The following is a 12,416-nucleotide window of genomic DNA, read 5'->3' as shown; positions in this document are numbered from 1 at the left end:
ATGTTTCCTAGTGGTCACAGTATGAATATACAATTGTTCGGTGTGTCCCCTCATGGTTACAATTCAGTCACTTTCTGGAAACTATTGGTATTGCATTATTTGAATAAGGGTTGTCTAATTGGTTAACTCTTATCTACGAATTTGAATAAGGGTTGTCTGATTGGTTAACTCTTATCTATGAATTTGAATAAGGGTTGTCTGATTGGTTAATTCTTATCTACGTTGAATGGAATGTCATTTCTCTATGGGGTGTGAGAAAAGCTGAACACATTGCCTTGCCATCTTTTTAGTTTTTTTTCTGTTTTTTTTCTTAGTTACTAGACTATTGCGACTCTACATTTCCCATTCTCATTGTTCAATTAGCGGTTTAAACGATTGTGAAGCAATATGTTTTATGCCTCTTTCTTGACTCCTAAAAGAACCTTGGATTAAAAACATCAGAATGCAACAACTTCTTCTGGAGGCTAAAGATATTTGTCATGTCCTCTTTGACCATCACCAGTTTTTATCAATGCACCATAGCAAGCATGCCATCTGGATGCATCACGGTTTGGTACGGCAACTGCTCTGCCTGTGACCACAAGAAACTGCAGAGAGTTATGGACACAGCTCAGCACATCAGCCTCCCCTCCATGGACTCTGTCTACACTTCTCACTGCATCAGTAAAGCAGTCAATAACGAAAGATCCAACCCAATCCTAACATCGTAAACACAAAATAATCTGCAGATGCTGTGATCAAAGCAACACTTTCAGTATGCCGGATGAACTCAGCAGGTCGGGCAGCATCAGTTAGAAACGACGAGTCGACGTTTCGGGTCGGAACCCTTCGTCAGGACTGAAGAATGAAAGATGGGAAGGATTTGAAGAATGCTTGCAGCGTCAGTTGAAAGACCAGTAATTTGAAAGACAAAGGGGTGGGGGAGGGGAAGCATTGATGTCATAGCCCTGAAAACAATGAGTAGTAGAAGAAGGAGGCGGAACCATGAGGGAGCTGGGGGAGGGGTCAGAGTGAAATAGGGATACAGGAAGGGAGGGGGAGGGAATTACCGGAAGTTGAAGAATTCTATGTTCATACCAAGGGGCTGGAGACTACCTAGATGGTATATGAGGTGTTGCTCATATCCCCAATCCTAACATTATGCCAGGTGACCATTCAAAGTAAATTTATTATCGAAGTACATATATGTCACCATAAACAACCCTGTAATTCGTTTTCTTGCAGGCATTCACAGTAAATAAAAAGATTTACAATAGAGTCAATGAAAAACCACATCAATAAGATGGATAAAAAAACAATGTGCAAAGGACATAAACTATGCAAATACAAATAATATTAATAATAATAATAATAAACAATAGAGAACACGGGATGAAGAGTCCTTGAAAATGAGTCCATAGTTCAGTGTTGGGGTGAGTGAAGTTATCCCCTCTGGTTTAAGAGCCTGATGGCTGAGGGGTAATAGAATCAGACTCTTGAATCAGAGAGTATAACCTGTTCCTATACCTGCTGGTGCAGGACCTGAGTCTGACAACAGTGTGATAGAAGCTGTCCTTGAGGCTGGTGGCATGTGCAGTTGGTCTTTTTTTTTTATCTTCTTCCCCTCCCATCAGGCAGAACACACAAAAGCCTGAAATCACGTACCACCAGGCTCAAGGACAGCTTCTATCCCACTGTTATCAGACTATTGAAAGCTTCCTGAGTAGAATAAAATGTACTTTTGACTTAAAAATAGTGTGACCTTGCGCCTTACTATCTGCCTTTGTTCTGCATTCTGTTGTCGTGCCACTATGTGTGTAAGATATTGAGACAGACAATATTTTTCCTGCGTTTGAAATGTCTAATACCTGAAGGTGTGCGTCTAAGTTGAGGGGGGTAATTTTAAAGGAGATGTGAGGAAAAAGTTTTTTACACTGATAGTGGTGGATGCCTGGAATGTGCTGCCTGGGGGGGGGGGGTGGAGGGGACTTTTCAGAGATGTTGAGATAGATATATAAGTGTGAGGAAAATGGAAGGATATGGACATTGTCTAGGGAAAGGGGATTATTTAGATTGCCCACTTGATTACTCATTTAATTGGATCAACACAACATTGGGGGCCGAAGGGCCTGTTCCTGTTCTGTACTGTTCCATGTTTTATAGTTATAGTCATAGTCATAGTCATAGTCATAGTCATACTTTATTGATCCCGGGGGAAATTGGTTTTCATTACAGTTGCACCATAAATAATAAATAGTAATAGAACCGTAAATAGTTAGATAGTAATATGTAAATTATGCCAGTAAATTATGAAATAAGTCCAGGACCAGCCTATCGGCTCGGAGTGTCTGACCCTCCAAGGGAGGAGTTGTAAAGTTTGATGGCCACAGTCAGGAATGACTTCCTATGACGCTCTGTGCTGCATCTCGCAGGAATGTGTCTTTGGCTGAATGTACTCCTGTGCCCACCCAGTACATTATGTAGTGGATGGGAGACATTGACCAAGATGGCATGCAACTTGGACAGCATCCTCTTTTCAGACACCACCGTCAGAGAGTCCAGTTCCATCCCCACAACATCACTGGCCTTACGAATGAGTTTGTTGATTCTGTTGGTGTCTGCTACCCTCAGCCTGCTGCCCCAGCACACAACAGCAAACATGATAGCACTGGCCCCCACAGACTCCTAGAACACCCTCAGCATCGTCCGGCAGATGTTAAACTTTCAGACTGTGAAGCTTAGGGCTGAAATTAACAGAGAGGCAAGAACAGACGACGTACAATATTAAATCCATAGGGGCATGTAAACAATATCGAGGACTTCGAGCGAGGAGGAAAGGGCCGAAATCCCAGTGGACAAAGGACAAACTCAAGCGCTGAAAGGATGTTTTCACTGATGACTTGGATGAGGAAGTGGAAGGGTGGGTTAGTAAATAAGTTTGCAGATGAAACAAAGACTAGTGGTGTTGTGGATCGTGCAGGAGGTTGTCGTAGGTTGCATCGTGACATTGACAACATGTAGAGCTGGGCTGAGAAGTAGCAGATGGAGTTCAATATGGAAAAATGTGAAGTGATTCACTTTGGAAGGTCAAATTTGAAAGCAGAGTGAAATGTTAATGACACAATCTTAGCGGTGTGGAGGAATAGAGGAATCTTGGAGTTCACGTTCCCTGCTCAATTAGTGTCAGCATAAAACCTGTAGCACCAGAGGTCCCAACACACTAGACCACAGTTATACTAAGATAAGGCATGCCTACCATTCCATGCCCACACCGCATTTCAGTAAGACTGATCACTTGGCTGTCTTTCTCCTGCCTGCATAAAGATAGAGGCTAAAGTGCAAGGCTCCGAGAAATTAGGACAACAAAGAGGTGGTCACGGGAGGCAGAGGATGGCCACAAGATTGCTTTGAGTTGGTGGATTGGACTATGTTGAAGGACTCATCTGTGGATCTGAATGAATATACCATTGTTGTCATTGTTCATAAAAACAGTTGTAGATGAATGTGTCCCTACAAAATCGTTCAAAGACTTCCCTAACTAGAAGCCCTGGATGAACCATGAGATCTGCAATCTGCTGAGGGCCAGGTCAGGGACATTGAAGTCCAATGACCAAGAAAGTTACAAGAGGTCCAGGTATGATCTCCAGAAAGCCATCTCACAGACGAAGTGGCAATTCGGGACTAAACTTGAATCAACAAAGAATACCTGACAATAGTGACAGGGCTTGAACACTATCACCTTTTATAAAGTAAAATCAGGTGACATGGAAGACAGCCTGGCCCGGTTCCACCTGAGCTCAATGCCTTCTATGCTCACTTTGACCATCAAAACATGGAGGAACTATTATGAACTCCCATAGCCTCCAATGACTCTGTGATTTCAGTCTCTGACATCAACATGCTAGCAACCTTCAGGACGGTGAACCCACAAAAAGTAACCGGCCCAGACGGTTTTACCTGGCCAAATACTAAAGACCTGTTGCTACGTCCGCAGTGGTAGTATTGGGAAGAGGGCATACCCCTGATACTGAGGGGCCTTGATGATTGATGCTGCACCAGCTCTTGTACAGGTCCTTGGTTGTGGGGAGGGTTGTGCCCGTGCTATACCTGCCTGAGACTGCAATCCTCTACACTCTCTTCCGATCCTGTGCAGACGGTGTTGCTCACCATCGTACCTCTATAGAAATCTGCAACAGTCTTTGGTGACATCGCAAATCTCCTCAAGCTCTTAATGAAGTGTAGCCGCTGATGTGGCTCCTTCATAATTGCATCAATGTATGGAGCCCAGGATAGATCTTCAGATATGTTGACACACTGGAGCTGCTCACCCTTCCCACCGCTGGTCCATCGATGAGGACTAGTGTAAGTTCCCTCCAGCTCCCCGTTCTGAAGCCCTTGATGTCTCAGGGTCGTTGCTGTGACATGACACAACCAGCTGATCGACCTCAGTCCTGTATGCCTTGCCTATGCTATCTGACATTCTACCAACAACAGTGGTGTCATCTGCAAATTTATAGATGGTATTTGAGCTTTGACTAGCCATACAGTCATGAGCGTGGAGAGAGCAGAACAGTGGACTAAGCAGGTATCCTTGAGGTGTATCTTTGCTGATTGTCACTGAGGAGATGCTAGTATTGATGATAGCTCTAAGGGTGTTATCAACAGAACTATCTTCTGTCCAACATTCCCTCTAATTTTAGATCTGTGCAGACCAACCACTGCTCTGAGCAGGAAATTTTTACATGACCTGAAAACTGCACAGCACTCTAAATGTCTTTTTGTAATATGCATACTGTGAATATTTAGAATAAAAATTGAAAAATCACATACTTTTGATTTTATTTATTAATTGAGGGGTAGAATCAAATACAGTACAACAAAGAAAATCTTTCACATTTTGTAAACTGTTTCTAACTGTGTCCAGCTGTGTGGCAACAAATGCTATGTGCGCAGGAGCATTTTAGTTACCGTGTGGCTGTGCACCTGTGCAGCTTAGAGGGACCAGTGCTTCTGTCTCTCTCTTACACAGTTCTAAGGCTTTTAGATCAGCATAGAAACATAGAAAACATACAGTACAATACAGGCCCTTCGGCCCACAAAGCTGTGCCGAACATGTCCCCACCCTCTCTTTTTCTAAGCTCCATGTAGCCATCCAGGAGTCTCTTAAAAGACCCTGTCGTTTCCGCCTCCACCACCGCCGCCGGCAGCCCATTCCACGCACTCACCACTCTCTGAGTAAAAAACTTACCCCTGACATCTCCTCTGTACCTGCTTGATAATGCGTATTCATTAAAAATGAGAACATAAAATAAAATGTCAAACAGTTCAGCACAGTACAGTACAGGCCCTTCTGCCTTCTTTTTTTAACCTACTCCAAGGTGGCCTCCCACATGGCCTCCATTTTTCTATCACCCATGTGCCTCCCTAAGAGTTTCTTAAATGCCTCTCGTGTATCTGCCTCTACCACCACCCCTAGTAGGGCATTCCACACACTCACCACTCTTTGTTTGAAGAACCAGTTAGCGCTACACTATTACAGCTCAGGGAATCAGAGCTCAGAGTTCAATTCCGGTATTGTCTGTAAGAAAGTTTGTACATATTTCCTCTGTGTGTGTGGGTTTCCTCTCGGTGCTCTGGTTTCCTCCCACAGTTCAAAGCTATTCTGGTTAGTAGGTTAATTGGTCATTGTAAATTGTCCCGTGATTAGGCTAAAGTTGAATCAGTGGGTTGCCGGGTGTCATGGCTCGAAGGGCTGGAAGGGCCTTTTCCACACTGTATCTCTAAATAATAAATAATGCACACTTCAAGACAGGTCAGTTTGTCATTTAATATTCAAAGATCAAGGATCAACTTTATTCGCTGTATACATTTACATGTATTAGGAATTTGCTGTGTTGCATTGGTCAGAGCATGACATGCAATAACAAACAACATTTAAAAGTTATAAAAAAAAGAAATATATAAAAATAAAGTTACAGGTTAAAGGATGGATGTGCAATAAAATATATATTAATTTTTAAATACCAGCATTTATTTACAATGTAAATAGCATTATAAAAAATATCTGTTTATTCATTTCCATAGATGCTACCTGACCGGCTGAATTCCTCCAGCATTTTGTGTCTGCGTTGCTCTGGATTTCCAGCATCTGCAGATGTTCTCCTGTTTGTTATAAAAAGTGGTTTCAGTGGTTTTCTGACGAGTTCTATCTTCAGAGAGCTGTCTCACAACTCTGTAACGACACAAGCCTGTAACCTACAGGAAAGATGTCAATAAGAGTGAGAGTGCAGAGAAAATTTACAAGGATGTTGCCGGGATTTGAGGACCTGAGTTATAGGGAAAGGTTGAAGAGGTTAGAACTTTATTCCCCAGAGTGCAGGAGAATGAGGGGAGATTTGATATCGGTATACAACGTTATGAGGGGTATAGATAGGGTAAAGGCAGGCAGGGGCTTTTTCCACTGAGGTTGGGTGAGACTAGAACTGGAGGTCATGTGTTAAAGGTGGCAGCTCATTCTACATTGCATTTACCCATGATCACCAATGCCCTGCTGCAAAGTTTTAAACTAAAACTTCAACAGTTCCTTTCTCTACAGTAGCCGCCCAACCCACTGGCTTTCTCCAATGGATTGTTGCTCCAGATTTTTAAAGAGTTAAAAGATTAAACGTTAACTTTATTTGTCACTTGTATATCAAAACAACGTAGTGAAATTCGCCATATGCATCAAATCAGTGAGGGTAGTATGGGGGCAGACCACAAGTATCGACGTGCTTCTGATGCTATCATTTGGGGTGTCACGGTAGCATAGTGGTTAGCATGATGCTGTTACAGCTCAAGGCATCGGAGTTCAATTCCAGCATTATCTGTAAGGAGATTGTACTTTCTCACCATCAGCATGTGGATTTCCTTTGGGCGCTCCAGTTTCCTCCCACATTCCTAAGATGTACTGGTTTGAGTTGGTAAGTTGTGGGCATGCTATGTAGGCAACAGAAGCATGGCAACACTTGCCGCTGCCAACAGCACATCCTCGCTGATTGGATTTGACACAAATGACACTTTTCAGTGCATGTTTCGATGGGCATCGAGTCATAGAATAGTACAGCACAGAAGTAGTCTATGCTGAGCTATCTAAACTGCCTACTCCATTGACCTGCACTGGGACTAGCCCTCCGTATCCCTACCATCCATGTTAATTGTCCAAACTTCTCTTAAACATTGAAATCGAGCTGGCATGTACCACTTGTGCTGGCAGTTTGTTCCACACTCTCACAACCCTCTGAGTGAAGAAGTTTCCCGTCAAGTTCCTCTTAAACTTTTCACCTTTCACATTTAACCCATGACCTCTAGTTGTAGTCCCACCCAACCTCAGTGGAAAAAGCCTGCTTGCATTTACCCTATCTATACCCTCATAATTTTGTATGCCTCCATTAAATCTCCCCTCAATCTTCAATGTTCTAGGAATTAAGTTCTAACCTATTCAATCTTTCCTTATAACTCATGTCTTCCAGACCCAGCAACATCCTTGTAAATTTTCTCTGCACTCTTTCAATCTTATTTACATCTTTCCTGTAGGTAGGTGACCAAAACGGCACACAATACTCCAAATTTGGCCTCACTAGCGTTTTATACAATTCAACATACACAATATTTTGATCTATGAAGGTCAATGTGCCAAAAGCTTTCTTTATGACCCTATCTACCTGTGATGCCACTTCGAATGAATTATGGACCTGTATTTCCAGATCCCTTCATTCTACCACACTCCTCCGTGCCCTAACGTTCACTGTGTAAGACCTACCTGGTTTGTCCTCCCAAAGTGCAACACCTCACACTTTTCTGAATTAAATTCCATCTGCCAATTTTCAGCCCATTGTTCCAGTTGCACCAGTTCCTGCTGCAAACTCTGGTAGTCTTCCACACTGTCCACTACATACCCAATCTTGATGTCATCCAAAAAGTAATTAAGTGCATTGAAGCTGTAGTAAATGATTTTTTTGTTGTCTTTGTGCTTTAAAGTGTAAAACATTGTTTGAAGACAGGAGAAATGGATCCTCCAAAAAGATCTAAACACAAGAGATTCTGCAGATGCTGGAAATCCAGAGCAATACAGGATTAAAGACCTTTTATATCTTCCAGCTACAGTCTCTGTGTGGTTCGCTTCAGCAGTCAAGGCAGACTGTTTCTCTCTCCACAGATGGTGCCTGACCCTGATGGATGTTTTCTGCATTTTTTTATTTTTATGGATATTGTTGACTAATTTGTCTCATGGCACGGCACAGAGGGAGCTTCAGGTCTGCCTGTGTTTCGATTGAACAATAGGTTTTCAGATTTGTCTCGATGACACAGAAAGACATAAATACCGATTATCTGCTTAGAACGAAAAAACTGCTTAATAGGACAGAACAGAGTGAGCATCAAAATCCTTATCTAATGCGGGCCCCTCTCACAGCAGCACACCTCCCACTCAATCCGCAGTGTGGTTTCTGACCAGTATGTATTGAAGCCCCAAAAAAACTACCCTCAATTCCCCCACCCTAAACATTCTACTTTTATACCCTTTCCACTGATATGAAATAGAACCATAGAACCATAGAACACTACAGCACAGAAAACAGGCCATTCGGCCCTTCTAGTCTGTGCCGAAACATTATTCCGCTAGTCCCATTGACCTGCATTCAGTCCATAACCCTCCAGACCTCAATAAGTGGACCATCTCAATCCAGTGAACCAGAACCACCCATCACTTGTCACCACTCTTCATGAGTCCCACCCCTGTGTTCAACTAACCCTCATATTCCCCCGGTAGTATCACACTGTATGGGTGTTCTCCCAGAGCAGTAATCAAAGTTCTGCCACGTTCAAGGCCACAGTGGCGGTGAGACATTTGACAAACACAAAGAAACATACAATACTGTGCAAAAGTCTTAGGCACTTATACAGTGCCTGTTAAAAGTATTCACCCCCCCTTGGAAATTTTCATGTTCTATTGTTTTACAACTTTAATTCACAATGGATTTAATTTGGCTTTTTTGACATTGATCAACGGTGTCCAAATGCAAGCAGATCTCTACAAAGTGATCTAAGTTAATTACAAATACAAAACACAAAATAATTGATTGCATAAGTATTCACCCCCTTTAATATGTCACACCAAATCAGCACAGATGCAGCCAATTGTTTTTAGAAGTCACAGAATTGATTAAATGGAGACCTGGGTACAGTCAGGGTGTCTCAATTGATTGTAGCAAAAATACACCTGTATCTGGAAGGTCCAACTGCTGGTGAATCAATATAGAACATAGAACATAGAATAGTACAGCACAGTACAGGCTCTTCGGCCCACAATGTTGTGCCGACCCTCAAACCCTGCCTCCCATATAAGCCCCCACCTTAAATTCCTCTGTATACCTGTCTAGTAGTCTCTTAGATTTCACTAGTGTATCTGCCTCCACCACTGACTCAGGCAGTGCATTCCACGCACCAACCACTCTCTGAGTAAAAAACCTTCCTCTAATATTCCCCTTGAACTTCCCACCCCTTACCTTAAAGCCATGTCCTCTTGTATTGAGCAGTGGTGCCCTGGGGTAGAGGCGCTGGCTATCCACTCTATCTAATCCTCTTATTATCTTGTACACAAATCCTGGCAAAAACTACACCATGAGGACAAAGGAAACCAGTCAGCTCCACAAAAAAGGTTATTGAAAAACATAAGTCGGGAGATGGATAGAAGAATATTTCCAAGATGCAAATCTCCAATATCCCTTGGAGTACAGTTAAGTCAATTATCAAGAAATGGAAAGAATATGGTACAGCTGTAAATCTGCCGAGGACAGGCCACCCTCAGAAACTGAGTTACCGTGCAAGAAGTGGACTAGTGAGGGAGGCCCACCAAGAGACATGACAACTCTGGAAGAGTTATAAGTTTCAGTGGCTGAGATGGGAGAGACTGTACATACAACAACTGTTGCCCGGGTGCTTCACCAGTCGCAGCTTTATGGGAGACTGGCAAAGAGAAAGCTGCTGTTGAAAAAAGAAACTCGGCTGGAGTTTGCCAGAAGACACGTAGGAGACTCTGAAGATAGCTGAAAGAAGGTTCTATGGTCTGATGAAACCAAAATTGAGCTTTTTGGCCATCAGACTAAACGCTATGTTTGCTTAAACCAAACACTGCACATCATCAAAAACACACCATCCCTACTGTGAAGCATGGTGGTGGCTGCATCATGCTGTGGGGATGCTTCGCTGCAGCAGGCCCTGAAAGGCTTGTGAAGCTAGAGGGTAAAATGAATGCAGCAAAATACAGGGAAATCCTGGAGGAAAATCTGTTGCAGTCTGCAAGAGAACTGTGACTTGGGAGAAGGGTTTCTTTTCCAGCAAGAAAATGACCCCAAGCATAAAGCCAAAGCAACACAGGAATGGCTTCAAAACAACAAAGTTAATGTCCTGGAGTGGCCAAGTCAGAGTCCAGACCTCAATCCAATCTAGAATTTGTGGCTGGGTATGAAAAGGGCTGTTCACTCACGATCCCCATGCAATCTGACAGAGTTTGAGCAGACTTGTAAAGAAGAATGGGGAAAAACTGCAGTGTCCGGATGTGCAAAGCTGATAGAGACCTATCCACACAGACTCAAGGCTGTAATTACTGCCAAAGGTGCATCCACTAAATACTGACTTGAAGGGGGTGAAAACTTATGCAATCAAATATTTTGTTTTTTTTATCGTTTTAATTGACTTAGATCACTTTGTAGACATCTGTTTTTACTTTGACACGAAGGAGTTTTCTCTGTTGATCAGTGTCAAAAAAGCCAAATTGAATCAACTGTGATTCAATGTTGTAAAACTGTAAAGTATGAAAACAGCCAAGAGGGCAGAGGGTGAATAATTTTTATGGCACTGTATATATAGGTAGGGTACCTAAAACTTTTGCAAGTACTGTAATTCTCAACACGGAGCAGAGAGCGAGTTTATAAACTTGGCGGAAGCAAAGGATGTCGGGAATGACGATGGTCGAGCGCCGTGGGAGGGGTTTAGGACAGGTGGCAGAGAAGGAGTGCCAGGAGTGGGCAGGAGGTGGTGTGGGTGCAGACACACCAAGCCCTGAGACACCAAGCAAGCTAATTTAATTTCAAGCAATTGGTTTATTGATCATTACAGAATGTCTCTCTGGTGCTTCTCATTCACCCGCCTCTCCCTTCCTCTCTCCCGACCATGATTCTCCTCTCCCTGCTGCTTTCCCACTCTCAGTCCAAAATAGAGACCCATATCAGAATCAGGTTTACCATCACTCACATATGTCATGAAATTTGTTCTTTTTGTGGCAGCAGTGCAGTGCAATACATAAAATTACTACAGTTCTGTGTTGTAGCATCAAAGTTAAACATTGATCTATCCTCCCTTTTATCTTGCAGGAATCTCTTCTTCATCTCGCCTCAGTCATCGATACTATCTCTCTACGAGCTGTCATCAGCGATGCCCTGTCAACGGTCCTCCCCAAAGTGGTAAGTTCCAAATTTGTAACTCCCTCATTTCAGTTAAGTTATGTTGCAGCTTAAAAAAACTCCCTCTCCTTCCCCTCTTTTTCTATTCCATACTCTGGCTTCTTACCTCTTCTCACCTGCCTATCACCTCCTCCTCTTGCTCCTATGGTCCACCCTCCTCTCCTGCCAGCTTCCACTTCTTCAGCCCTTTCATCTTCTAACTAGCCTCCTTCCCTTCCCCCACCTTTCCATTCTAGCGTCTTCTGCCTTCCTGAGTGAGCGCCTCATCTCGAAACATCGACTGTTTATTCTTTTCTGTAGATGCTGTTCGACCTGCTGAGTCCCTGCAGTAGTTTGTGTGTGTCGTTTATTAAACTGTGGTTAGTTTGGGTGTGTTGTTTATTAAACTGTGGTTAGGCTGCATCTGGAGCGTTGCATGCATTTCTGGTCATCCAGCTATAAGAAGGGTTCACCAGGATGCAGCCTGGATTAGAGAGTGTGAGCTATACTGAGTGAGGGAAGAAACTCAGAGTGCCGGAGGCTGAGGGACCTGATGGAAGTTTATACAATTATAAGAGGCATAAATAGGGTTGAAATGTCTTATAAGAGAGGGCTTGAATTTAAGGCCAGAGGGGGAATGCATACAGGAGATGGGAGGGGCAACTTTTCTACACAGAGTGGTGGGTGCCTGGAATACGCTGCCAGGGGTGGTGGTAGAGGCAGAAATATTAGAGACTTATAGGAGACGTTTAAATAATTTTTATAGATGAACCGTAGAAAGCATTCTTCTAGGGTGCATCACAACCTGGTATGGAAGTTGTCCTGTCCAAGACTGGAAGAAGCTGCAGAAGATCATGAACACGGTGCAGCACATCACACAAACCAATCTTCCGTCCGTGGACTCACTTTACACCGCACGCTGTCGGAGCAGTGCTGCCAGGATAATCAAGGACACGACCC

At 43.2% G+C, this 12,416-nt stretch overlaps 1 protein-coding gene across 6 annotated transcripts in view; it reads left to right on the top strand.

The window, feature by feature from the left end:
* LOC134349806 (cGMP-dependent 3',5'-cyclic phosphodiesterase) overlaps positions 1 to 12,416 on the top strand; it is a 309,387-nt gene that overhangs the window by 125,393 nt on the left and 171,578 nt on the right. For all 6 annotated transcript variants that reach the window (XM_063054695.1, XM_063054696.1, XM_063054698.1 and 3 more), the window contains one exon: positions 11,388 to 11,477. In XM_063054695.1, the coding sequence (XP_062910765.1) occupies positions 11,388 to 11,477 (90 nt within the window). The remainder of the gene's footprint in view (positions 1 to 11,387; positions 11,478 to 12,416) is intronic.

The sequence above is a fragment of the Mobula hypostoma genome, chromosome 7 (assembly GCF_963921235.1).
Source record: "Mobula hypostoma chromosome 7, sMobHyp1.1, whole genome shotgun sequence".
Lineage (NCBI taxonomy): Eukaryota > Metazoa > Chordata > Chondrichthyes > Myliobatiformes > Myliobatidae > Mobula > Mobula hypostoma.
This window is presented reverse-complemented; position numbering and strand designations above follow the sequence as displayed.